The following is a 27,663-nucleotide window of genomic DNA, read 5'->3' as shown; positions in this document are numbered from 1 at the left end:
TGTTCATTCGTGTGGGCACACAAACCCGCTAGGCGCGCATGTGGAGGTCAAGAGGCCAATTTGAAGAGTCAGTTTCCCCCTGTCACCGCGTAGTTGAAGCCTGAGCATCGGACTCTTGGCTCGACGCTTGGCAACAAGCAACTTTACTCGTTGAGCCATCCTCCAAGCCCTATGATTTACATTTTACGGTTTTGGGGGTTGGGAGACACAATCTCGCTCGGAGGCCCTGGCTGAGGTAGGTCAGCAGAAGACTTTAAGCTCGCCCTTTCAGACTCAATACCTGCGCTCTCCCCGCCCTCCGCCGCCGCCGCCCTCCCGCTGCGCATGCGCAATGCCTGCCTTCCCAGCCCAGGGGCGGGCCCGCGCTCGCCGCGCCACCGATCTCCGGGCGATTGCTTCTGTCTGGTGTTTAGGTATGGTGCGCGGGAGGCGCCTCGGAAGCTATCGGAGCCCAGGCTGGAGTTTGGCTGGTTACTGAAAGTTGCCCCGGTGCCGAGCGGGCTATGGGCGAGCCCGACCCCTTGGTCTCGGGGCAGCTCGCGGCCCGCCGGAGCTGGTGCTTGCGGCGGCTGGGGATGGACCGCGAGTGGCTACAGCTGGAGGCTGGGAGTGAGGTGAGAGCGAGCGGCCTGGCGGGCTACGGGAGCGGGAAGGCTGAGGAGCGGTGCTGCGCACATCTAATCCGGCCTGCCGGGAGGCGCCGAGGCCTCAGCGGGCTCCAGGCCACCTCAGGGCTTGGAAGGACCGGGCCGCGAGGCCAGGCGAGGCCGCGGCTTGAGGCCGGGGCTGGAGGGCGGCTGCGCGGGAGCGGGGCCCGTGCGGGAGCCGCTGTAACGGACGCGGGCCTGCCAGCGAGGAGAAGGATGGGGTCGAGAGCAGGCACGGTCCCGTTAAGGGTCTCTTAGAGCCTTGCGGTGACCCAGCTGAGACGGGGAAACTGAGGCAGAGGCGTCCCCACTGACTCCAAAGGATGGGGAGCCTGCCCAGGGAGTCTGAAGATGGACTGCGTAGACTCTCGGAGTTGATTTTAAGTGCGATCGCGAGTTTAAGGGTAGCTTGCCTAAAACCCTCGAACTGTAATGTAAAATATGTAAATAAAGTCTTCCACTCCATCTCCGAGGGTAATTGGCGAGGCGGGGTGGACCACGTTTGCATTCCCAGAGTCCCGAAGTGGGTCAGCCTTCTCTCCAGAAACTGCTCACAATATTTGATAATGCAAACTTTAGGGGCTGGTGCTGTGTCCCGAACCCAGGGTCTCGTACTTGGAAGGCAGGCACTCTACCAAATGTATCTTCAGCTCCATAAATGCAAAATTAAAAACAAAGGCCAAAAGGGGAGGCACAGTTTATAGGTGGGAAGGAGGTGCTGGGGCGGACTGCGTCCTTGTAATCAGTTCTGGAAAGGGAACTGGGTCAGGGCCGAGCTTGCAATGTAGAAACTCTTGAGGTGCAGTACTGAATGTTTGGTCCTGTGTGCTGACTGGTCTTATGTCAAGTTGGCACGGAAATTAGAGTCATCTGAAACGAGGGAAACTTAATTGAGAAAATGCCCCCATAAGATCCGGCTGTAAGGCATTTTCTTTTTTTTTTTTTTTTTTTTTTTTTTTTTTTTTTTTTGGTTCTTTTTTTTCGGAGCTGGGGACCGAACCCAGGGCCTTGCGCTTCCTAGGCAAGCGCTCTACCACTGAGCTAAATCCCCAACCCCCAAGGCATTTTCTTAATTAGTGATGGATAGTGGTGATGCCATCCCTGGGCTGGTGGTCCTGGGTTCTATAAGAAAGCAGGCTGAGAAAACCAGTAAGCAGCACCCTCCATGGCCTCTGCATCAGCTCCTGCCTCCAGGTTCCTGCCCTAAGTTCCTTTGATGATGTTCTTCAATTCAGAACTGTAAGCTGAATAAACCCTTTCCTCCCCAACTTGCTTTTTTGGTTATGGTGTTTCCTTGGCAAGAATGGTAACCCTAAGAGATCACCTAAGTTACATTCAGTGAATTGGTAAGGTTAGAATTTCTGATAAGCTGTATAATTCTGTTGAGAGACAAACATGGGGATTTGTGACTTGAACCAGGGAAAAAGAATTTGCACAGCGAAGGAGCCCGAGACCATCTGGGTGGGCCAGGGTCTGGGTTATTTAGGAATATTCTAGAGCAGGTCCCGCTTTAAGTTAGGCATCAGAGGGCCGCTTGTTTTTTACATCTGAGGTTTTTTTCTTTTTCTTTTCATCTTTATTACTTAATCTGATCCCTGAGCATTTACTAGTCCCTCACAACCCTGTAGGGTAACTTGATCCATTAAGTACTGACTTAGTCTCTGAGACTCCGTCCCGTGGGCTAATCCATTACTCCCGAATTACTCCTCAGACCCAGAGTAACAGGGCACAAGCACTACTGGGCGTGTCTACGCAGTGTCACCGATCTGTGTGGAATTACATCTATGGAGCAAGGCCCAGACAAACCAGGAGAAAGCTGAATCTAGGATTGATTCACCTTGGCGGCCTGTGTGTAAGGGAAGCCTGCCCAGTGACTTGCAAAGTCCGGTTGTTGGCAGCATGTGGAGCGTAGTCTGCAGAGCGTGTGGAGTCGGACTCAAAGCCTGGATGAGCTCTGACTGTGGCTCTCAGGTGCTGCTGGTACAGGTGGGTTTGCGGAAGGTTCTAAGAGGTGCGCCTGGCATCGGCCAATCCTAACAGCTAAAGCCGGTTAGTTCCTGCCTTTCCAGTTTCCCTCAGAGCTTCACTGTGCAGATAAAAATCTAAAAACACTAGGGATCTCCGTATCACACAGAAGTCAATCCTTTAGCAAATTATCTGCCTTTAAGCTTCCTGAACCAATCGGGATAGTTTTGTCTAAGTACAAATGACCGGGGGTGGGGGATGTTGATCACAGGTGAGCCCCTTGCAGGCCTGCAGGGAACATCGCTGCCTGCTGCCCGCCGCCCGCCCACCAACCGCTTGCTTCTCTTGTGTTTGGTTCCCTTGACTCTACCCTGAGTGAGCTGGAAAGGGAAAGGGGTGGGATAGCTCCTGAGAGTGTACTGGTTCTCTCAGCATCAGAGCCCTGCACAGGAGGATCGGGCTGGTGAAAGTGGTTGAGAGAACAAGGGCGTCTAAAGGGCTGGAGGTGGAGCAGCTGTCATGGGGAGCGGTGCTGACGTGGAACCAGTGTGAAGCCCAGAACAGCGAAGCGGAGGGAGGACAAGGACATTTCCCCTCTCTGGATCCTAAGTCCGTTTCAGAGCAAGGTGCTTCTCTCCCTGATGGCAGTCAGGTTGTTTCCCGTCGCATCAAATGGAATATGGAATGCTTCCTTTTTTTTTTTTTTTTTTCTTTTTTTTTTTTTTCGGAGCTGGGGACTGAACCCAGGGCCTTGCGCTTGCTAGGCAAGCGCCCTACCGCTGAGCTAAATCCCCAACCCCTATGGAATGCTTCCTATAAAACAGTTACCAGAGACGGAAATTGTTGGTGAACACGGACGGGACGGCAGATGATCCCTAGACACCCGGACCTGGGCAGTCTTCATGTGAAAAAAATGTGTATGTATGTATGTGTGTGTGTGTGTGTGCATGTATGAGGGTAGTTGTCTGCTTGCTGCAGTGTATGTGTAAGGTCAGAGGACAACCTCCAGGAGTCTGTCCGTTCTCTCCTACCGTGTGGGCCAAGATGTTGAACTCAGGCTGTCAGGCTTGGTAGCAAGTGCCTTTACCCACTGAGCTATCTCGGGGTCTGCCCCCCAGTTTCCAACTTCTGACATAAAACAACACTCAAATATCGCCCGTTTTGGAATCTGGGCCTATCCTATAGGCAGGCGAGCGTCCTCTCCCGTCCCCACTTCCTACTGCTAGGGTTCTGGGCACACCCACCATACAGGGTTCAGGCAACACCCCTGTGTTGTCAAGTATCTGCTGTGTAGTGTGTCAGAAAGCCGTGGGGATGAGATGTGCACTCTAGGAAGCAGTGAGGGCAGGATGGACAGGTAGGAGGGACTTTAGGGCTGTGCTAAGTGCATGCTGGTAACGTGAACTGCGTGAACTGCGTAAACTGCGTCTCACCACTTGTAGGTGAGTGTAATTAGTGTGAGCCCTGAGCGGGTGAGTCTGGGAAGAGGAGTTTACGGTTCTGAGGAAAGCATTTTAAGCAGAGCCCAGTGTATATGAAAAGGCCCTCGGTCGACTGGAGTGTGGATAACTTTAGGTTAAGCGGGGTTTGAAGATGAGAGGTGATCTGACCTTTTCTCTATGCCCTCTGTAGCCGCCGTGGAAAGAGAAAGACTCAGAAAGGAGCTGAAAGCCCAGGAGTAGGTGGACTGGAGGTGGCAGTGAAGTTTCCCAGGGCAGAAATGACCATAGGATAGGATTAGGTACAGTTAGGGTGTGGGCGTGAAGGACTCGAAATCAAAGGTGGCTTCTGTGTTCTCAGCTGAGGTCTAACTCGATGGTCAGGTTAGTTACAAGCAACTAGTAAACTAGGCCCGAGCTGTCGCTGGTCTATAAGGAGCTCGAAGATACGCTTCTGAACAATTTACAAAAGGAGGAATGAATGCATGTTGTAGAAAACCACAGACCGTGCACGCCTTTAATCCCAGCACTCAGGAGGCAGAGGCAGGAGGATCTCTGTGTTCCAGGCCATCATGGTCTACAGAGAGTGTTCGGAAATAGGAGAGGAGAAAACCGTAACCTTGGCTGTTTTCTGCCACAGTCACCGTAGCTCTGTCAAAAGATCACTTAAGCACAGAAAACAACTAAGAAACTAAGGCCTGGATCTCAGAAGAGCCTCATTTCCTTCCCTCACGTGGTTGTGATCGGACAAGTGCACCAGGAAGTTTGATAGGTGGGATCTGAGCTTTGTTTCTGTCTTCTACAGAAACTCAAACTGTTCTTGTGGGTAAGCGCGGGCCCAGGGCTCAAGGGATTTAGTCGTAGACTACAAACTAGACTTTGTAGAGTGTGTCCCCCATGTGTGTACAGGTGCCTGCAGGGGCCAGAAGAGGGCATTGGAGTTACGAGCTCTTACCCTCTGAGCACCTCTCCAGTCCACACTGACTTTATGTTTCGTATGTCTTGACTGAAGGTACAGCGTCAAGTGCCATGTCCGTTTCATGGGAATATAAAGCTAGAAGGAGCATTATGTCTGTGACAGGCTGAACTAACAAGATGACAGGGAATGAAGTCAGCTTCAGGTCCTGCATTTGAATGCACATCTGCCAGCTAGTCACGTACGGAAAGAGACACACCATGGTAACCTTGGAGAGGAGGATCAAGAACTGTAGTCATGGGGCAGGAGAGATGGGTGGCTCAGCGCTTAAGGGCAGTGCTCTCCAGAGACCGGGGTTGGAATCCCAGCACCCACATGGCAGCTTACAACTGTAACTCCAAGATCTGACACTCTCACATATGCACACATGTAGGCAAAACACCAATGCACATATAATAAGGGCAATAACATTTAAAAATTAAAAAAAAAAGGATAACTTGGCAGTGTACTGGAGCGCCGTGACAGCCGGTGCTGCACATGTCCGGTCATACTGCATGCTTAGAACTGGGAAACGGATCCATGACTTGGCCTCGTAGACGCAAGAGAGCGAGCAGAACACGGAGAGAGCAGTCTGGAAGGCCATCTCCAGCAGAGCATAGGCCTCCCGCTTGTAACCCACCCTTTGACTTCGAGCTGTGTCGCTGCTTTCCAACACCCCTCAGAACTTACGTTTGTTTCTCTAAGCACAACAGCTATACAGTAAACCAGGAGTCCTCTTGAGAAGACACACTCGAACTCAGACCCTGGGAGTACAGGGCGAGAACGGTGACCCGGGAGACGCTTCACAGCTGTAGAAGGGGATTGGAGAGTTCCTGGTGAACCTAGGGCAGAACCAGGGTCAACTGGAAACAGTTTACTGAGAAAACCCCAAGGCCTGGCATATGCATGAAGGCAGTGCTCAAGATGAGTCGATGGCAGTGTGTCTCCCTTGTCATTGATGGTAGAAATAAATGACCTGTCAGGGTTGTACAAGCCTGAGCGTTTATATTGGCTCTTTTTTGTTTTTATTTTTAATTATTTTATGGCTGTGATTGTTTTGGCTGCATGTGTGTTATACACACACGTGCCTGGGGTGGGGGTATGGGCAGAGGAGGGCGTCAGATCTGCTGTAGCTAGAATTACGGAAGGTTCCAAGCCACCTTGTGGCTGTTGGGAAAATAAACCTGGTCTTGGGGAAGAGCAGCCAATGCTGAGCTGTGTCACAGCCTTCCATGGTTAACTCTTCTTGTTGTTTGTGTTTGGTGTTTGAGACAGGGTTTCTCTGTGTAGCCCTGACTGTCCTGGAACTCACTCTGTAGATCAGGCTGGCCTTGAACTCACAGAGATCGCCTGCCTCTGCCTGCCTCTGCCTCCCCAGTGCTGGGACTAAAGGTGTGCCACCACTGACTGGCTTTTTTTCCTCCCCTTTTGGTTACTGTTAACTCTTTTTTTTTTTTTTTTTTTTCTTTTTTTTTTTTTTAGGAGCTGGGGCCAAGCACTCTACCACTGAGCTAAATCCCCAACCCCTACTGTTAACTCTTAAGTGTTCTCTTATCACAACGTCTTGCTTTGGTCTTTGTGGTGGCTCCCTGTGGCAGCTGAGGAGGTGGAGGAGGAGGAGAGGGAGGAGGAAGAGGGGGAGAGGACAGCAGATGAACAGTTTAGGGTCCACAGGAGTCTGGTTTCGTAAGTCAGGACTCGTGTTTGCCGCTGGTTGGTAAGACTGTAAGGAACCTCCCCTGTTAGCAGAGTGACTGAATGTCCTAAGTTGCCCTTGTCTTCCAGGTGACCATAGGACGGGGATTCAGTGTCACGTACCAGCTGATCTCAAAGGTGTGCCCTCTGATGATTTCTCGAAACCACTGTGTTCTGAAGCAGAATCCTGAGGGACAATGGACGATTATGGACAATAAGGTACAAGAGCTCACGCGAGCCTAATGGCTTCTGTTGAGTTGTGTTTATTTCTAAAAATTGTATATTATTTTACTGTATGTGTGTTTTGGGGGGAGGGGCAATGTGAGTGCATGTGCCAGCCCAGGCTACTGTTGCCCGATCCCTCTGAGGTGGAGTTGAAGTCGTGGGCCACTCTGGGTTCTGGGAACTGACAGGATGCATGTGATGCTTTTTTTTTTTTTTTTTTGGTTCTTTTTTTTCGGAGCTGGGGATCGAACCCAGGGCCTTGCGCTTGCTAGGCAAGCGCTCTACCACTGAGCTAAATCCCCAACCCTGCATGTGATGCTCTTAACCACTGAGCCATCTTCAGACCTATTATAGATTTAAAAGTTTCCAAGACAGGGTTTCTCTGTGTAGCCCTGGCTATCCTAGAACTAGCTCTGTAGACCAGGCTGGCCTCTAACTCACAGCGATCTGCTGCCTCTGCCTCTCAAGTGCTGGGGCTAAAGGCATGCACCTTTTCTCAGAAATATTTTACTGTGAATAAAAGATCTTTTTAGGGGTTGGGGATTTAGCTCAGTGGTAGAGCGCTTGCCTAGGTAAGCGCAAGGCCCTGGGTTCGGTCCCCAGCTCCGGAAAAAAAAAAAAGATCTTTTTATTGTACTATTTCTGTGTGTCTTGTATGCACATTTGTAGACAGGTGCCTGAGGCTAGAAGACAGGTTCGGTTCTCCTGAGCTGGGGTTACAGACAGTTGCGAGATGTCCCATGTGGGGGTTGGAAATTCCCAGAGGGCCCAGGGTTCTCTGGAAAGGGGGCAAGCATTGTGCCAAGAACTGCTGAGCCATCTCTTCAGTTCCCTTTAAATAGACCTCTAAGCCGCTGGTCTGGTTGGACATTTACAGCGCCCTGGAACTAGGAAGCCCCTAAAGTGCAAACGTACAAGTGCCCAGGGGATAATGGAAATGGTCATGGGATAGGGGGCTGTTTTAAAGATGGGGGTGGGGTGTCTTGTTCTGTAGACCAGGTTAGCACAGGTTGATCTGCTTGTTGGGTCTACCTCTGTGTGGTCGAGTCTGGCCCTGTGAGTTGTCAGAGGCGAAGTCTCGCTGGCTGGATAGTTCCAGCTCTGTCTGCTAGCATCGCCAGCAGCCTTGGCCCTGACTCCGATTGCTCCTTTAGCCTTTATCAGACATGCATGTTTTACATGCATGGGTGCCATACATGCAGTACATGCCGGCAGTGCCTGTGGGAGCCAGAAAAGGGAAGCAGAGTCCCATGAATTGCAATTACAGATGCTTGGGAGTCACCTTACGGGTGTTGGGACTTGAACCTGGGTCCTCTGCCAGAGCCGCAGTGTACGAACTGAGCCACCTCTCCAGCCCTGGCAGACTTCTGAAGGATTCGGATATAGGCCGAGGCCATGCTCAGGAGGTAAAGCCCCTGGCACCCAAGCACTCAGCAGGAAGAGCTGGGTTTGTCTCCCCAGGACCAGATTAAAGCCATGAGCTGTCCCCTGTGCTATCTCTGTGCTCCGACCGCAGGACGGGAGGCAGGGACGAATCCCTAGAGCAGCAGCTGTGACACCCTCCCTGTCTCATACCAGGGGCAGGGGCTTAATATTTGATATAGTATGATAAAATTAAGGATTTCTGTCCTTCAAAAGACGCCGTTAAGAAAAAGATGAGCTCAAGGTGGAAGTGACGGCTCCATATCCACATAGCTGATGACGTCAGCTCATGTGCACAGAATTCCAAGTCAGGCTTTCCCAGAAGACAAGACAGAACCCAGTTTCTAAAATGAATGAAAAGACGGGGACATCACAAAGAGCGTACCGAATTCTCACTACCCTTGAGTTGCTTAAACTGGTGCTCAGGGAAATTCAAATCAAAACCACAAGGGAATCCATCACACATTCTAAAAGGAAAGACGGGTGATGCTGAGTACTGGCTAGGATGAGGGACAGGGACACTTTCTCCTTCACAGGGAAGGTCAGTAGGCACAAGAACTGTGACTCATCTGGGGTGTGTGTGCGCACGTGTGTGTGTGTGTGTGTGTGTGTGTGTGTGTGTGTGTGTGTAGCGGTTTCTAACATCTGTGACGCCCACCCACGTAGACTGTATAAATGTTTCTGCAGGGCACCCTACTGTACTGATTATGGGGAAGTCTTAGAATCATAACATTGACTGAAGTCTCTGCAGCCGGCTAATATTTGCCTGCAGTCCCAGAGCTGGGGCTTGGGGCAGGGGAGCTGGGGAGCTGGGGAGAGATGGAGTTCCAGAACTCACTGATTCTGGGCACTCCTGAGCTCCAGCAGTGGGAGACCTTGCTCTTCATCTCAGAAGGCCTGAGTTCAGTGCCCAGCACCCCTCTCAGGCCCTTCACAACCGCCTGTAACCCCAGCGCCGAGGAACCTCTGTGGGCATTTGCACCCAAATGTGCACGCACGCACAGTTTAAATTAATAAAAAATTAGGGCTGGAGAGATGGCTCAGCGGTTAAGAGCACCCGACTACTCTTCCAGAGGTCCTGAGTTCAATTCCCAGCAACCACATGGTGGCTCACAACCATCTGTAAAGAGATCCAATGCCCTCTTCTGGTGTATCTGAAGACAGCTATAGTGTACTTATATATAATAAATGAATAAATCTTTAAAAAAATTAATAAAAAATTAATAAAATCTTTTAAAAATGAGGTAGCCAGGTGTGGTGGTACATGCTGATTCTGGCACTGGGGACGTAGAAGCAGGCAGGTCTTTGTGAATTTTGGGCTAGCCTGGTCTACAAAGCAATTTTCGGGCCAGCCAGAACTACACAGTGAGATCCTTTCTCAAAAAAAAAAAACAAAACAAACAAACAAAAAAAAAAAACAAAGCAAAACAAAACAAAGCGGGGGTTGGGGGCCTCAGAGGCAAACACCTTTAGTCCCAGGACTCAGGAAGCAGAGACAGGAAGATCTGTGAGTTTGAGTCCAGCCTTGTCTACAGAGTGAGTTCCAGAACAGCTAGGGCTACACAGAGAAACCCTGTCCTGGAAAACAAAAGCAAACAGCAAAATAAAAATAGTAAGGGGGAGTGGTGCTGCAGAGATGACTCTGGTTAAGAGCGCCTACTGCTCTTGCAGAGGACACAATTCCCAGCATGTACATGGTGGCTCACCACTGTCCACAGCTCTGGGTCTAGGGTATCTGATGCTCTCTTCTGACCTCCATGGGCACCAGGTATACATGTGGTACACAGACATACATATACACAGAACATACATACATACATACATACAAAGCAAAGAGCACCTGAGGAAAACACCCAGTGCTGCTCTGGCCTCATACACATGTGCGAGCAACTGACCACAGAAGGGGGTATGACTTATATGGTGTTTAGAACTAGGTGAAGCCATTATGCCAGCATACTAGTCTCCTTGTGAGGGAAGGAGAGACAGGTTCCTTGGATGCTGTGATGTGCATTTATTTATTTATTTATTTATTTATTTATAAAGATTTATTTATTTCCTGTATATGAGTACACTGTAACTGTCTTCAGACACACCAGAGGAGGGCATCAGATCCCATTACAGATGGTTGTGAGCCACCATATGGTTGCTGGGAATTGAACTCAGGACCTCTGGAAGAATAGTCAGCATTCTTAACCATTGAGCCATCTCTCCAGCCCGTGATGTGCTTTTTTTTTTTTTTTTTTTTTGGTTCTTTTTTCGAGCTGGGGACCGAACCCAGGGCCTTGCGCTTCCTAGGCAAGCGCTCTACCACTGAGCTAAATCCCCAACCCCCGTGATGTGCTTTTAAAGCCACATTGTAGATAGCGCTGAGGTGGTTGACTTTATGATTCTTCATCTAAATGTACATTTATGAGTTATCCATCTACATTGCATACTGTGCTTTGTTAAAGACATTTAGAATATTGACTGATACTTTTAACAGATTTCTAACCTAAAAACTACAGTGTAAGTGTCAGCCTTTGTCTCATTTCAGCAGTGAGTTTAATCTCTGGCCTCTCCTCCAAAGTTAAGAGCCCTTTGTTAGCTCTGAAGTCTATTTTAGGACTTGTCACCTCCATTTAGCTAACCCACTTCCACATGCGACCCTTTGCTATGCCATAGGATTCCATACTTAGTTGTGTCCTTGTGTTGTTGTCCCCATAAATATGCTGAAAGCTCTTTTATATCTAACTTGTCCTTGGTGTCTTTACCTGCTGTCTTACTTGGAGTTTCTATTGTATGAAGAGACACCATGACCACAGCAACTCTTATAAAAGAAAACACCTAATTAGGGCTGGCTTATAGTTTCAGGCTTGTACGTTCTTATCACGGTGGGGAGCATGGCGGCGGGCGGGCAGGCATGGTGCCGGAGGAGCCTAGAGTTCTGTCTACATCTTGATCCGCAGGTAGCAGGGAGCGTCTGTGTCACACTGAATGTAGCTTGAGTGTAAGAGAGCTCAAAGCCTGCCTCCTCAGCGACACTTCCCCCAACAAGGCTACACCTCCTAATAGTGTCACTCCCTAAGGCCGAGCATTCAAACACATGATGAGTCTATGGGGGCTATTCCTATTCAAACCACTGTACCAACCCAGAAAACAAGCAGGAAGTCTACCCGGTGTCATCGGCTCTCAGATGATAGACACATTGGAAATGCAGGCAGTCTAATGCAAGACTCCAGTGTTGGGGTTTGAGCCAGGTCTTAGTGTGCTTTTACCCCAGAGCTCAACCCCTCCTGATCCATGCTCCTAACAATGTAATTTCACTAAACAAGAAGTTCGGGGGCAAAGATTTATGGTTTTGGAGTGCTGTGCTAAGCATTGCAGTGTGGGGTAGATACCAGACTTCCTCATTTTATAGACAAAGTACACAGAGAAGAGACGTTGCTAACGTATGCGGCGAACACCCCCAAGTGTTGGCCTGAGAGCTCCAGCGGGAGCTCTGGCTCTGCTCGCCCACTATGCCTCATGTACACAGCCGCTGGTGTTCCTGAGTCCGTCCCCACCCCACCCCAGGACAGAGCATTGGCATTGTCCCCATAGCCTTTGTACCCTGAGAGGGAGGGCCCATGTGCAGAGCCTGGGTGACTCCTGCCCAAGCCTGGCTAGGGCTCGCTGTGGTAATGCTTCCCTCCTAGGAGCGCTTTCTCCAGTTTGACTCATTGCCCAGAGTTTAGGTCAATGGGAATGATTGGGTCTGAGTGTCGTTCAGTGCGCTGCTGTGCTTTAGGAGGGAGGTTTTTGCCTGTTAGACGGGCGGTTCTCTGTGGAGGTATGAATGTGACGTATAGGTAGAAAGCCAGAGCACTGTGCGCACAATGCTCTTTCCAAAGATGGTGCTTTATGAACCTTTCATCTGTCTGTCCTCCAGGGCTTTCCTTCTGAAAAGGCAGAAGGTTTTGTAGCAGCAAGAGAGAAATTCCATTAAGAGGGGGAAAATCATGAGCTTATTCTGTTTTTCTGTCTTTCTCCCCAGAGTCTGAATGGTGTTTGGCTGAACAGAGAGCGTCTGGCGCCGTTACAGGGTTACTGCATCCGTAAGGGAGACCACATCCAGCTCGGAGTGCCTCTGGAAAGCAAGGAGCATGCGGAGTACGAATACGAAGTCATCGAAGAAGACCGGGAGAGTCTGGCTCCCTGCCTTGCCCCCAAGAATGACCACACAACGGAAAAACATAAAGGCTTGAGAACTAAGAGGAAGTTGAGTTCGGATGGGGTAGAGAGTCTTCCGGCCGAGGGCCCCTCAGACCTCAGGTGCCCACTGGCTAAGGGCTCCAGTAAACCCGCTGAGCCAGAGAAGCTACACGGCAAAGGTGAAGTGGCAAGTCAGCCCTTGGGATGTTTGTGCCCTACCTTGGCGTCTCTTGAGGCGACTGAGAGGACCGCGGGGCCTCATGCTTGCTCTACTCTTCCTAAGGTCCTCGAACTCTATCCTAAGAAGCAGAAGGCCTGCAGCCCGTCAGCATCTCAGAGCAGCTTAGAACTGTTTAAGATGACCATGTCCAGGATGCTCAAGCTGAAAACCCAGATGCAAGAAAAGCAGATTGCTGTCCTGAACGTCAAGAGGCAGGCCCGGAAGGGGAGCTCGAAGAAAATCGTGAGGATGGAGAAGGAGCTGCGAGACCTACAGTCCCAGCTGTACGCAGAGCAGGCTCAGCAGCAGGCAAGGGTGGAGCAGCTGGAGAAGACGTTCCAGGAGGAGGAGCAGCACCTCCAGGTAGCACAGAGGCGGGGGCGGGGCCTCAGGGGGCGGGGCCTCGGGTGGGCGGGGCCTCAGGTGGGCAGGTGCTTAGTGGGCTCCTGGCTAGAGTTGTCTCGAGCAGGGACTCAGTGCTAATAACTAAGCACAGTACACAGAATGGGAAACGGAGATGGAGGAGGTGGGAAGGGTTGGGGTTTCAGCATACTGGTGAGGTCAGGAGCCAGGCAGGGTACCCAGATGAGCAAGGTGACGGCAGCAGCCAGCCTGGAGACAACTGGTCTCTGCTTGGAAACGGGCTTCAGTCAGGGAGAGGTTGGGTAAAGGTTAGGATGCAGCAAACCACGTCCTCAAGGCTTCTCTGCTCTTTGCTGTCCGAGCAGGTGCAGCTCAGCTAGGTGCCCTGCCTTTGTGTACACAACAGTGGGTTGTCTGTGTGATTAGCTCATTTCGGGGGTGGGGGCTGGCAGCACAGAGTGGTTTTGTTCCTGTCTTGATCAACCAGAATGCCATGGGGGGGGCACACAACTGGCGGAATGATAAGCCACTGTCCTCCACCAGAAGTTAAAAGAAGTATCCGAGAGGTACAGATGTTGGAGCAAATGTGTTCTCAACTCCAGACCATTCGCTTAGGTGACAAGCTCTTGCATAAAGCTTCAGGCAGGGGCTGATCTGTTCCTGCTTAAAATGTCAGTTCCCCAGGGCAGGAACCATGCCATTCCCACCCCAGCTGTTCAGGTAATGGCGAATGTCAAGAATTCCCTATTGTTGACTTAAAACCAAAAAGGGCCAGCCACAGCTGAAGTGCAGAGGGGGTTTTTATCTTGCTTGGGTCTCTCTGGGCAAGGAACAGCCTGTAGTGGTGTTGGCTTGTTTCTGAAGAGTTTATCCTTTTCTTTCTCACCTCTGCTATCTCCTTGAGCTGGTAGGGCTAGCAGAAGCCATGGATTACAGCGGTGCCTCAGGAGGGCGCGCATGGTGGGTGTACATAGCTTCTGCTCCCCTTGTCAAGCCCAGACGGCTGTAAGTTAGCAGAGGAGGGTTTGGGGTATCACACCTTCACTGAGCAGAATTCTCTTTAAAGGACAGTGTGTTCAGAGATGAGGGTATTCCTGTGATTAGTATCTGTGGCGATTCTGTGCTGAACAGACAGCTGCAAAGTCTTTTCTGGGGCAGAAGGTTAAAGGCAGAAGTGCCTTGTTGAGCAGCGTGCCGAAAGCTGTGTGTTAGCTGCATTGGCCCTCACGATAGCCTGGCCTGACATCGTGTTTGGAATTCTACTTGGTATTGAAATGCCCAATTTTTTAAAATCATTAAGTAATTTATCTTGTAGAAACAAGATATGCCCCTATCAACACATTGGAAGAATGGTTGGCACATTAATTACAAGTGAGTGGAAATCCCCCACCCTGTAGGTAATCCCTAAGGCAGCAAGAGCACAGACTGCAGGGAAGAAGCTGGCTGTAGTGGAGTGCCGGTCTGCTGGCTGCGGGCAGAAAGGGCAGAGAGTGCCTTGGAGAGGGAGGTCCATGCAGAGGGACAAGACAGTGAAGCATTGTGGGGCCGGCCTTGGGGATGTATTTGAGCGTAGATGTTTGTGCCTCAGTTCTCAGACTCCATCCATTTGAGTATGTGGCAATAAAAGAAATTCTGACTACTGCTCTGTGGTGTTTCAGAGCCGCTCCGTGTGCGGCCGGAAGCCCTGTCCTGAGGAGGGCGTGCAGTTTGAAGTAAACCCGGGTCATCGTGCCCGCTTCCTGCCCCTGACTGCTCCTAGGGTTTTGTTCTCTTTCCCCCTTGACTGCAAAAACCTTCCATCCATTTCGTTTTGGCTTTTCAGGGTTTGGAGAAGGAGCAAGGAGAGTGTGATCTGAAGCAACAGCTGGTGCAGGCTCTGCAGGAGGTAACGTAATCTCTCCCACTTCCCGCGGCTGTGGTAGTTGTGAGTGGGGAGCAGCCAAGCACCACATGGCCACGAGCTGCCTCTGCCTCTTAGCCTACTCCTCCGTGTTGTCTCCAGTCGGCAAACAGAACAGGTGCCAGATGCTCACACCATCCGGCTGGAGACTTGGAGCCTCACAGATACGCACCAGATCTCCGCGTGGAAGCTTATGTCTCCATCAGGCAGAAGGCGCCCTGGTGATGACAGAGCAGCCTGTAGACGATCTCTGGGATAGGGGCTCTACTTCAGAATAGCGAGGGCAGCGGCGGGCAGAGGTTAGCTACGCCTGGGCCAGGGGCCCCGTGAGAACCTTTGTACCTCATCCTTCCTACACTGTGGCATCCAGAAACCATTCAGGAGTGTTCTTGTCTAAAAACACCCGTTTAGCAAACTAGTCCTGCCTGTGGCATGAAGTCCTGCAGCAGACGGACCGCCTGGGATTTATTCCATTGAATCCTGGGGCTTCTTTACTGACTGCCTCTTAGGTGCTCCTTATACCTTTAAAACTTGCCTTTAACCTTTAACCTCCGCACTCGGGAGGCAGAGGCAGGTACATCTCGAGTTTACGGCCAGCCTGGTCTGCATCGTGAGACCCTGTCTCAAAAAACAGCAGCAAACGCTTGCTTCATCTCTGAGCTTTGAATTGTGTCAGTCAGTGAGGTGGGTACAGCCTCATCGAGCACAGTGATTGTGTCAGTCAGTGAGGTCGGTACAGTCTCACCGAGCACAGTGATTGTGTCAGTCAGTGAGGTGGGTACAGCCTCACCGAGCACAGTGATTGTGTCAGTCAGTGAGGTGGGTACAGCCTCACCGAGCACAGTGATTGTGATGATTGTGATCAGTCATCGAGGTGGGTACAGCCTCACCGAGCACAGTGATTGTGTCAGTCAGTGAGGTGGGTACAGCCTCACCGAGCACAGTGATTGTGTCAGTCAGTGAGGTGGGTACAGCCTCACCCAGCACAGTGATTGTGTCAGTCAGTGAGGTGGGTACAGCCTCACCCAGCACAGTGAGCAGCTGGCGTGCAATTTGTTCAGCGTTATTTCCGTTTGTTTATTACAAGCCTGTGCCTCAGCCTTAACCGTACTAACAGTTATGTGAGAGGGAACCTGCCTAGATTTTCTTGTGGGCAGATGTATAAATGGCTTCGGAAATAATTAGGTGAAAATTGTATTTGGATTTTATTTTTTGAGCTTATCTACTTGATAGGGTGAAAGAGTAGGCATTGTTCCCATTTGAGTGTTTAAATATATGCTTATTTTACTGTGCGCGCGCGCGTGTGTGCGTGTGTGCGTGTGTGTGTGTGTGTGTGTGTGTGTGTGTGTGTGTACACAAGCATTCACATGGGGCTGGAGCACTCAGACAGCTCACAGCCCCTTTAATTCCAGCTTCAGGAGACTGGACACCATCTTGTGCCTCCCAGGGCACGTGAACACATATGCCTCATACTCACACACACACACAGTAAATAACCATGTGTGACCATGGGCGCTTGTGGACCACAGTGTGTGTGAAGGGAGCTTTTGGGAGTGGGTTCCTTCCATGTGGACTCCAGAAGTCAAACTCAGGTCTGCAGGCTGCACAGCAAACGCCTTTCCCGGTGAGCCAGCGCACTGGCCTCCTGAGTGTTTTTAAACTAATGCGCAGAGGTTTTGAAAGTGGCCAGAGAGTCAGGCTTTGCCCCGCTGTGGGGGAGGCCTGGGGTTTTCTGCTCCCTTGTAGCCCCGTTACCGCACCTGCTCTAACACACATCGAAGGCTTAGTCATGCAGTCATGCTACCATCAGCATCAGTCTGACGTGTCGTCATGCTTGAACAGCCGTGGCTGATCCCTCGGAAGATGTTCTTGTTCAGACTGGTAGAACCTAGAGTCACAGTGACAGAGCTGGCGGCACTTGGGCGTGGCAGCCGTGGACGATGCTGGCCGGGCCGGCCCCGAAGGCCTGATAGATCTGCTCCCCTCTCTCTCCTGTCCTGACTTGTCCATCCTGGATGAGAGAAGGCTGTGTTTGAAATTGCCTTCACTGGTCCCTAAACCAAAGTCACTGAGCAGAGGGAGGAAGCGAAGGTGTGCGGCTGACAGAGTGGTTGCACTGCTTGTCCTAATGGCTTACCTGCTGTTTCTGTAGCATCGCGCTCTAATGGAAGAACTAGATCGCAGCAAGAAGGACTTTGAGAAAATCATTCAAGCCAAGAACAAAGAATTGGAGCGGACCAAGGTATGGGACGGAGGACAGAGGCTTAAACTCAGTGCGTGCGGCTCTGCTTGGCATTCTCTAGAGGGCGCGGTTGCTGTGGCAAAAACAGAAAGTTGTTCCTTACCTCAGGGAACTAATCTATAAAGTTACTCACCCCATAACATGCTCACTGTGAGGCAGCGTCCGTCTCCTTCCTTGTTGAGAAGCTAAATGCTGGGAAGGAGGCCTGGACCCTGCATGCTAGCCTTTGGGGGACTCTCCATTAGAAGCTGTCTGTCTCTGTCAGATCGGTAGAGCTCTTAAATTATAAGTTTCAACATCAGTGCCTCCCAGGGCCAGACCAGTAATCAAGGAAGGGAAGCGGCCTGAGCGTAAGAACGGTGGAGCTGTGAGGCAGGCGCTCCTGCCTCCTCCCCAGAAGGCAGCTCTTCTCGCCTCAGTCAGAAGCCGCCCAGCAGCGCAAGGCCAGTCTTAGATCCAGTTCTTTCACAGGAGGCAGAAACCCAGATGTGTAAGTGAAACGTTTTTCTTTAAGCCTGTGTAACCATAAAATACTCATGAAGAACCTTGTGATGTGTGAATATCTGCACAAGTTCAGGGGCCACGGTCAGTTTCTAACCTAAAGTGAGAGGCTTGAGGCAGACTGTCTCACCCTACTCAGGTTCAGAGCCTGAGCAGAGGACAGAAGGTTTGGTGTCCCTGTCCTTTGTTAAATGGTTCCTTTTATGTTGGAATAGGGTGTGTTTGCTAGGGATGGACCAGGGCCTTAGGCCTTCTGGGCAAGCGCTCTGTTGCCGAACTGCAGCCTCTGAGTGCATCGTGTTTGTTTTCTGAGTCAGGATTAGAACATAGAGCCCTAGCTGACCAGTAGTCGAGTAGGCTCACTGTAGCACACCACCCACGCCTCGCTCCAGCATTCATTCATTCATTCATTCATTTTTTTTTTTTTTTTTTTTTTTTTTTTTTTTTTTTTGGAGCTGGGGGCTGAACCCAGGGCCTTGCGCTTCCTAGGCAAACGCTCTCCCCCTGCTTAAATCCCCACCCCCCCCTTTTTTTTTTTTTTTTTTTTTTTTGAGGTGGGATCTCATAGTTCAGGCTGGCCTCACTCTTACTATGTAGCTAAAATGACCTTGAACTCATTTTCTCTTAAATATATTGTTTTTATTTTATATACATGGAAGTATTTTGCTTGCATTTGTATGCATATGTACATAGTACCTGAAGAGGCCAGAAGATGATGTTGGATCCCCTGGAACGAGTTACAAGTTTCTGTGTGGGTGCTAAGAATTGAACTTGGGTCCTCTGGAAGAGCAGCAGGCAGCCAGTGCCATTGGCCACTGAGCCATCTTCAGCCCAGCTCTGCCTCTGCTGCAAATTCTTCTTCTTTTTTTAAAGATTTATTTCTTTTATGTGAGTACACTGAAGCTGTCCTCAGACACAGCAGAAGATGGCATCGGATCCCATGACAGATGGTTGTGAGCCACCATGTGGTGACTGGGATTTGAACTCAGGACCTCTGGAAGAGCAGTCAGTGCTCTTAACCGCTGAGTCATCTCTCCAGCCCCATTTCAAACTCTTAATCCTGTTTCTAACTCCCAAGTTGCTATCATTTTGCTTTAACACATATTTTAAAACTGAGGACCTTAAATTTTTTATGGTGGGCTGGAGAAATGCTCAGTGGTTAAGAACACTTGTTGCGTCCCCAGCTCCGGAAAAAAAAAAAAAAAAAAAAAAAGAACAAGAACACTTGTTGCGGGTTGGGATTTAGCTCAGTGGTAGAGCGCTTGCCTAGGAAGCGCTTAAGGCCCTGGTTCGGGTCCCCAGCTCAAAAAAAAGAACAAAAAAAAAAAAAAAAAAAAAAGAACACTTGTTGCTTTCCCAGAGGCTCAAGTCCCAGCACCACACATGGTGGCTCATAGCTATCTGTAACTCTGCTTTCAGGAAATCTGGGGATCCAACCTCCACCAGTGCACGTACGTGTACACAGTCATGCTTGTAGACAAAACACCCATGTACATAAAGCAGAAGTAAATCTAAAGAAAAAAACAGCCTGAGAACATGACTGTAGTCTGGATCTTCTTCCCTACGTGACTTAAGGGTCTGCTTTGATTAGAAAAGAAGAAGACAAAATGAACCCACTGCCCAGAGTGGCTTTTCCTCCCTCTCTTGGACTCCCGTTGATTCCTTTTGGGGGTTGAGGACATAACCAATTTTCATCTTAAAAGAGCATAGCTAGGGTCCTTCCCAATAGGAAGTCCCAAGGTGCTCTGACCTCGGGGATAGACGGGAACAGAAGCAAGCCTTGGAGGGTTGGAGCCCAAGAGGACTTCTTTCCAGCCATGCCTGGGGATCACAGGATAAGTATTTATTCTTCTGTCCTCAAAGACAGCTACTAACTACTCACTCAGGCCCCTGCCTCCGGAGTGCTCTCTATCTCTTGTCCTGTGAAATTATAGTTTCGAGGGAAAGTTTTTATCACTCAGGTTGTGACTTGCTAGTTCCCCCAGCCCCAACCCTGGCCGTTTGGGAAAAGGAACAAAAATCACATAGGGAGCAGACACGGAGAAGGTGGGGTTTTACTTCACCCAGGCTGCTGCAGCTCAAGTACGATAAACCAGGTAGCTGGTGAGCCCCAGAATGTATCTTTCAAAGCTCTGCAGGCTGGGAGTCCTGAAGGTACTGGCAGATGTGGATGGAGTCTGGCAAGGACATGATTTTGGTTCATAGATGATATTTCTCACCATGTCTTCACGGGGGAAGAGAAGAAGCAGTTCATGCAGCCTTTGTCCTAGGCTGCTAGTCCTGTCTGCCCACGCTCCTAGCGCCTCAGGACTTCATCCTGACGCTGTCACACTGCTGCTGAGCTGTGAGGAGGCGGCTCTTGGGCAAGGGCGGCCCACAGGGAGAGTTTCATTCTTGCACAGGTGCCGAGACTGCCACACTCGGCTAGCCTTGCTCCCGGCCTGTCCTGCATTCTGGTGGTTTCCCGTGACAGGCGGTCTTGTGTCTTTGCAGGAAGAAAAGGACAAGGTCCAAGCGCAGAAGGAGGAAGTTCTCAGCCACATGAACGACGTGCTGGAGAACGAGCTCCAGTGCATCATCTGCTCAGAGTACTTCATCGAGTTAAGTACTTAGAAAGGCACGGTGGTGGCTCGCCCGCCCCCCCACCCCCACCCCCACCACCCCCACCCACCCCAGTGCACCAGCCTCTAGCACCGGGGGATCATTCTGAAGAGACGAGAGAACCGCTACTTATTACGTCATGCAGTCTTCACTGTGCTGTTTCCTTCTTAGATGTTTACTTGCATTAGGGTTTTGAAGTACTCGAACAGAACTGCCCACTACTGCTACTGTTCCCTTTCTCTGGACGGGCACTGTGCTCCATGTGAACTTGTAGTTTGGCTTTGAAGCAGGGTAGTGAATGCCATTGATTGGTGGTCCCTGTGGCATCGGGCGCCAGAATGAATATATTTCGTGGCTTTGAGGGTTCTTTTGAAAAGCAAACACCTGTCTCCTAGGCTACCATTTGTTACTTTGCCATATTATTACACCAGCTGTTTTAATTTTCATACACGGGGCTGGAGAGATGGCTCAGTGGTTAAGAGCACCCAACTGTTCTTCCAGAGGTCATGAGTTCAATTCCCAGCAACCACATGGTGGCTCACAACCATCTGTAAAGAGATCCGATGCCCTCTTCTGGTGTATCTGAAGACAGCTACAGTGTACTTATATATAATAAATAAATAAATCTTTAATTTTCATACATTTTCCTACCATTTGTAACCAGTTCATCTTATGCTAAAAGTGTTCTGCTTATGCAGTTGAATAGCGAGTGGGTTTGTTTGTTTACCTTTGGGAAGGGAGATGCGTGTTGGGTGTGTCGGCCTCCTGAGGGAAGACCTGCGTCTCTGACTGGAGTCACTTGGCTTTGGTCTTTGTTTCCTGCTTAGTCTCTAGTGTGATGAGTCTCCCTGTGGAGAGATTTAGCATTGCTCTTAGAGGAGGCCGGAAAGGGAGGTGGAAGTGGGTGGTGAGCCTCCCGTCCCAGAGCAGAGCGCCTTTGTGAGATGGGGTGTGGTGAGCTTCCCTGTGGGCCTTGGGGATGTGCTCTGTTCTGCTTTGAGAAAGTCATAATGTCCCTTTCACATTGCAGGCTGTCACCCTGAACTGTGCCCACAGTTTCTGCTCCTTCTGCATCAGTGAGTGGATGAAGCGGAAAGTGGAGTGTCCCATCTGTCGGAAGGACATTGAGTCCAGAACCAACTTCGCTGGTTCTGGACAACTGCATAATAAGATGGTGGAGCGCCTAAGCTCAGACGTGAAGGAAAGGAGAAGCGTCCTCATTAGGGAACGAAGAGGTGAGGAGCTTTGACAACGCCTGCTCCCTAACAGGGATGTTTGTATTTAACTACCTCAGGTATTCTTACGGGGCGAGGTTGGAGATTGGAGTTTAGTGAATAGTTGTTGAATGAAGTACAGGCAGGGGAAATGGGAGTATACAGAGTTCGGGTAGCCTGCTTAGGAAGAAGGGAATTGGGGTTGGGGATTTAGCTCAGTGGTAGAGCGCTTGCCTAGCAACCGCAAGGACCCTGGGTTCAGTCCCCAGCTCTGTAAAAAAAAGAACCAAAAAAAAAAAAAAAAAAAAAAAAAGGAAGAATGGAGGGGGAAGCTGGGACCAGAACAGTCGTTGGTTTGCTGTCTGCACACCAGGTGGTGCTGCTGCTGAAGGCAGCTAGCGATGACAGGATGAGTGCCAGGGACCTTCACCTAGGGAAGCAAATGCATTCATTGGCTGCTCTGTAAGGGACTGCTCTGTAAGGTACTTGACTAATATCAGTCCCTAGCACTATTCACACACACACACACACACACACACACACACACACACACACACACACGCACGCACGCACACTTTGTCTCTCTCTCTCTCTCTCTCTCTCTCTCTCTCTCTCTCTCTCTCTCTCTCTCTCCCCCCCCTCAGGGAACTTGAGGTAAAGACATTGGGGAAGGGATGGCGAGTGTCGCTGATCTGTCCCTCCGTAGTGAACGTCTGTTTATTTAAGTCAGTGGTTCTCAGCATCCCTAATGCTGCAACCCTTTAAAATAGTCCCTCTTGTTGTGGTGACCTCCAGCCGTAAAATTATTTTGTTACTACTTCATAACCATCTCTATGTTTGCTACTGTTATGAATCGCAATGTAAATGTGTTTCTGATGGTCTTTGAGGGTGGCGACCCACGGGCTGAGGGCCACTGGCTTAAGTGGTGATGTCACGCGTGGGGCTTGCTGTGTTCATGCTGCAGCAGAAGACTCAGCACAAAACAAGGAAGCTGCTGGGTTGGCAGTGCTGGCCTAGAGAGCCACTGCACAAAAGACAGGGTGCCCGTGGCTGTCCTGCTCTACCCTGCCTTCTGGGAATTGGTAATTAGCTCAGCTGCTGTCCATGATGCCGGCACGTGCCACAGTGTAGTGGCCTGGTTGTACTCCTGAGCTGAGAGATGCTGTCCTGTTCGTGGCTTTCTTGCCTCCCAGCCCTCCTACAGGTATCGGCTTTTCCACAGGGCCGGGTCTGTTGCTGATTCATACGCAGCCGCAATGTGAAGCGGGGCAGGCAGCAGGCTCACACAGGACCGGGTGGTGTGGGCGCGGAGCAGGCAGTGTGCTTAGCCAGTTCCCGTCCAGGAGTGTGATCTGACCCTTGAAAGGAAGTGCGTGCTTGTTACTTGGTGCTAGGTTTAGAGTCTCCGACACAAGTTTCCCCTCTGCGCTTGGGTCTGGCAGAACCCCAGTGCCCTCCATCTGCTCCTTGTACTCCCATAGGAACGTCACACAGCCCCGGGAGAGAGACGCGCATCTTGCCTCTCTCACCTCTCTCACCCCTCTCAGTGGGAGGTGCTGTGCAGCCTCAGAGGAAGGACCCTTTGCTGGTCTGGGCAGGTGGAGATGAGAGGGGATCCTGTGGAGGAAGCCATGTTTAAGCCAAGCCTATGGCTTTCTGGATTCTTGTTTTCCAAACCGAGTCACGTGGCTCGTGACTTGCAGAACAGCCAGACCTGGGAGCAACCTGCCAGTGGACGAGGGGCCTTGCTTTTGTTATCCTGAGAGCCAGATTAGACGAGGATCAGGTTATGATTTGAGCTGAAGTGTTTTGTCTGGGTCAGACGAAGACGCCTATGAGAGGCTCTTCGCCCAGCTCGTGCCGATCTTCTTCATCCATCACAGCTGATGCCTGGGGAGCCCAGGTCCCAAGTCCACCTCTGTCCTCTAATGGAGAGTCACCTACATAGACCAAGGATCCCAGTCCCCTCCCTTCTCTGCAGAGGCTGAATAGGCTACTCCAGGGCCTCTCTGGCAGGAGGAGCGGCTGTTCAGAAAACAGCTCCCTGTTGCGGACACTGCTCACAGCCGTCTGGCAGCCAGCTCTGCTCTCTGCAGCTCTCAGGGTTTCCCTCGGCGCAGGAGGCTCTGAGACTCGATTCAGGGGAGGATGTGCCAGAGCCCTCAGCGGCTTTGTGGCCTGCAGCATGGGGTTAGGAACATTTTAAATTGAAATGCCAGCGTTCTGGGTGTTCTAGTGCTGGTTGAAAGCTGATTTATTCCTTAGTGAGTGGGAATTTTAAAAAAGAACTTAGGGGGTTGGGGATTTAGCTCAGTGGTAGAGCGCTTGCCTAGCAAACTCAAGGCCCTGGGTTCAGTCCCCAGCTCCAAAAAAAAAAAAAAGAAAAAAAAAAAAAAAAAAAAAAAAAAAAAAAAAGAACTTAGGATCTGGGATTGAAGAGAGGGTTCAGTGCTCAAGAGCTCTTTCTGCTCTTCCAGAGACCCGTGTTCAATCCCCAGCACCCACAACTGCCTTTCCTCCAGTCCAAAGGGATCTGACACCTTTTGGCTGCTTCAGGCACCAAGAGTGCACATAGCGTAAAACACCCATGCACATAAATAAAACAAATGGAATAAACAAAAGACACAGGCTCTGGAAACTGGCAAGCGTTTGGTTGGTTCTCGTGCAGATAGACGTCCTGTGCTCTCCAAGAGCAGGACCTTCCTCGGCTTCCCTGATTGTTGGGTGTCTCCAGGTTTAGGTCCTACTGGGAGCAGCACCTCCTGACCGGTTAGCTTTGAGGAGAGGAGAGGGTATTAGGAAGCTGGATTAAAGAAGAATTAAAGATGGGCTGCAGAGATGGCTCAGCGGTTAAGAGCACTGACACTGCTCTTCCAAAGGTCCTGAGTTCAGTTCCAGCAGCCACATGGTGGCTCACAACTGTTGTAAAATTATAAAAAATAAAAGGCCTGTCTTTTACCTCACTAGGTCTGACACCGCAGTGCCCAAAGATAGATATCCTGCCAGAAACACACATCCCAACTCTGGTGCCCAGTGTCTCTGCCTCCACACGCTCTCTTACACTTAAATCACCACATGAGAGAACACACAACACAATAACTCTGATCCAACTGATAAGATACAATTGCCCACCTAGACACACAAAGCCCTGTACATACCCATCCCTTAAGAACATTCATAACAACCTGTACAGGTACAGCGTGGAATCTTAACATCGGCCTCCATGTTCTCTCCACAGCTTCACTTGCCGTCTCCTCCAGTCCCCCTCCTTTCCCTTCCCGTCTCCTCCTCTTCCCTCAGTCTTCTCTCCCGCCCATCCTTCCTCTCGTCCAGTGACAGGCCTCGTTCTATCCTGTGCCTGCCTCACCTGTATCATCCCACACCAACCATCTGTAGTGGGAGCCGAGGCCCTCTTCTCGTGTGTCTGAGACCACTGAGCCATCTCTCCCCACTAAACAACATAGTCACATGAGACGTTTGTACCGGGGTCATGGTGGCTGTGCAATAGTGTAGCAGCACCTTCTGAGGGAGATGGTCAGGGGAGGGCCATTCCTTCTGTCAGACCCCCACCCCCGTTTCTTCTGCCCCCCTTAAGTTAACTAGTTAGCAAGTGTGTTCACGCTGTTTTCTCAGCAGTTCCTCCGCCTCCCGTTTCCTCCTGGGTTTGTGGTGGTTGTGGGATGGGTTTGAGAATCTCGCTCTGTGGGCAGCCTGAACATCACAGCTGTCCTCCCTCTGGGCCTCCCCAGTGTTGGTATCTTAGGCTTGAGACACTGTGCTCAACTCCCCTGAGTTTGGAAACAAGAGAAGCAGGGGCTAGAGATAGCTGGAGGGCGGGGTCCTCGCCCAGCACAGGAGGTGACAGCAGAGGAAACCGAAAGATCTGGAGTTCAATTGTTTTTTCTCAGCTCTGGCAGTCCCCTTGCTGTTGTAGCACTAAATCGAAGAAACTCCTGATGGGTGTGTGTGGGGAGAAGGCATTGTGCGCCTGAGACCGTCAGCTGCCTCCATTAGCTAAGAGGAAGGTAGAGAAATGGCGGGGGCCTGCGACTCGGAACAGCTCTGTCTGCTCCCTGGAAGGCTCTGACATTGCCCACCTCCTTTCATGGAAACCAGCCTCATAAGAAGGGGTTGCCTGGAGTGTTAGTAGCTGTCAGGCGGTATCCAGGAAAGAACTCTGGAGAGAACGTTAGATGGCAGACACCCTATGACCCTCTCAGCCCTGCCCTGAGAGAGACTGTTGTTTACAGAAATCAGCGTGTAGGATTAGGACCGTGTGCCCAAGGGAAATGGCTCCGCAAGCTTGCGCTCCAGGACTGTGTAGCACCACCCTGGATTGTCTGTCTGTTGAGGTAGGGTCTGCTGTACGGACCATGCTAAGCTCAAACTCAGGAGATCCACCTGCTTCAGCCTTCCCTAGTGCCACCATGCCCAGCTGTAGGTTTTTGATTTTGTAAAAAAAATTATGCTTTGCAAAACTGTTGCTGCGTAAGGGTTAACAGACGTCACTGGACACTTTCTTCTGGTTTCCTCATTGTTGCTCCCTTCCCTTTCTGTGCTTCTTTGTTCTTTTCCTCATTGTTAAAATACGAGTTGTCCTCTGGTTTGTTTCTCTTTTCATCCTTAATCAATAACTCAAAATACATTTTGAGATAACAAGAAGGCTGGGGGATGACAAAGTGCTCACAAGTGTGAGAACCCAAGTGTGACTCCCAGAGCCATTCAAGATACTGGGCCTGGTGGCGCTTAATATCCCAGCGTTGGAGTGGTGGAGACAGGGGTGTCCTTGAGGCTTGCTGGGAGCCTCCTCAGTGGGCCTCAGGCTGGGTGAGAGAACCAGGTGGACAGCTGAGGAGAGACACCTAAGGTTGACGGCCTCCACTGTCTCCCAAGCACAGACCTGTCTCCCTGCAGACTCACCCACCCATGGGAGTGCGTGCTTCTGTCCGCAGTAAGACAGTAGCATCTCGGGAACTGTCGGAGAAAGGGCTGTCCTGTGGTGGTCGGCTCTGGGGCTCCGTGGACCGTATGAACTCATGGCCCAGAAAGCACCCACACCTCAGACTTCTTTGAGTCTGCAGCCCTTGAGATTGCAGAAGCTGCCTTCTGCACAGAGGTACAAGGGCTGTCCCTGACGTAGTGACCTCTGGTGAGAGGTCTTTGTCGTGTCAGCAGAAGCTGCCATCTGCTGAGAAGCACCCAGGAGAGCTTTCCCTGCTGAGAAGATCAGCCTCCCCAAGTGCCGTCACCCTCTTCTGTCCCTAGACAGTCAGGAGAACCAGGTGTTCAAGTAAGGGCCGTGGGATGGCCTTGAATATAGGTCAGCTCACACATAAGTGTAGACGGTGGGGGTTGGGGATTTAGCTCAGTGGTAGAGCGCTTGCCTAGCAAGCGCAAGGCCCTGGGTTCGATCCCCAGCTCTGAAAAAAAAAAAAAAAGGAGAAAAAAAAAGTGTAGACGGTGCACGGCCTAGTGCCGGGGGCTGTGACTCCTGAGCCTGCCCTGCTTGAAAGCGAAGACTTGCCTGCTGGCTCAAGTGGGATCCTCTTGCTGCTGGGGCAATACCATCAGCCCACAACCCAGCCTCCACCAGGACCAAGGTGGACGGGGATGTGAGGGGATGAAACACAGGCTCCTCCTTCACATATCTGTCTTTCTTTTTAAAGCAAAGAGACTGTTATGAAGGTCATGCTCCAAGGACATGTGAGAGACTAGGAGGATGGCAGCTTGGCGTGTTCTAGAGGATTCCCTTTTGCTGCTCTGGACATCATCGGAAGCCGTGTGCTGCAGAGACTTAGGAAGTCTGTGTCACTGGCCTTCTGTCTGCTGGCCCTGCTGCTGACACCACCGTCTACAGTGCTGCTGGGACACCCACTCGGAGTGACTGACTGCCTTACTACATGTTAAATGAGTTGAGTTCTGTGTTTCTTCATTTGTTGATTGTTTTTGATACCTCATGCACCCTATTGACATCATCTTGGACACTCGGGTGCACCCTATGGCTGCATGGAAGGTGGCCTGCATTTTGAGAGTCTGGTTTACCTTTTTATGAAAACAAGATGTCATTTCTTGAAAATAAATATATAAAACCCGCCAGTTGCTCA

General features: G+C 50.7%; 1 protein-coding gene across 1 annotated transcript; it reads left to right on the top strand.

The window, feature by feature from the left end:
• The first annotated feature begins 367 nt into the window (after nt 1-367).
• Nucleotides 368-27,663, top strand: Rnf8 (ring finger protein 8). The gene is made up of 8 exons (XM_032889176.1): nt 368-614; nt 6,792-6,920; nt 12,361-13,101; nt 14,924-14,986; nt 17,154-17,243; nt 20,238-20,345; nt 21,376-21,580; nt 27,226-27,663. Exons 1-8 carry the CDS (start codon nt 504-506, stop codon nt 27,240-27,242), a joined length of 1,464 nt encoding a protein of 487 aa, XP_032745067.1. The 5' UTR covers nt 368-503; the 3' UTR covers nt 27,243-27,663.

This window comes from Rattus rattus, chromosome 18, assembly GCF_011064425.1.
Source record: "Rattus rattus isolate New Zealand chromosome 18, Rrattus_CSIRO_v1, whole genome shotgun sequence".
NCBI classification, from domain to species: Eukaryota; Metazoa; Chordata; class Mammalia; order Rodentia; family Muridae; genus Rattus; species Rattus rattus.
The sequence above is the reverse complement of the archived record's forward strand: the minus strand, read 5'-3'. Positions and strand labels throughout refer to the sequence as shown.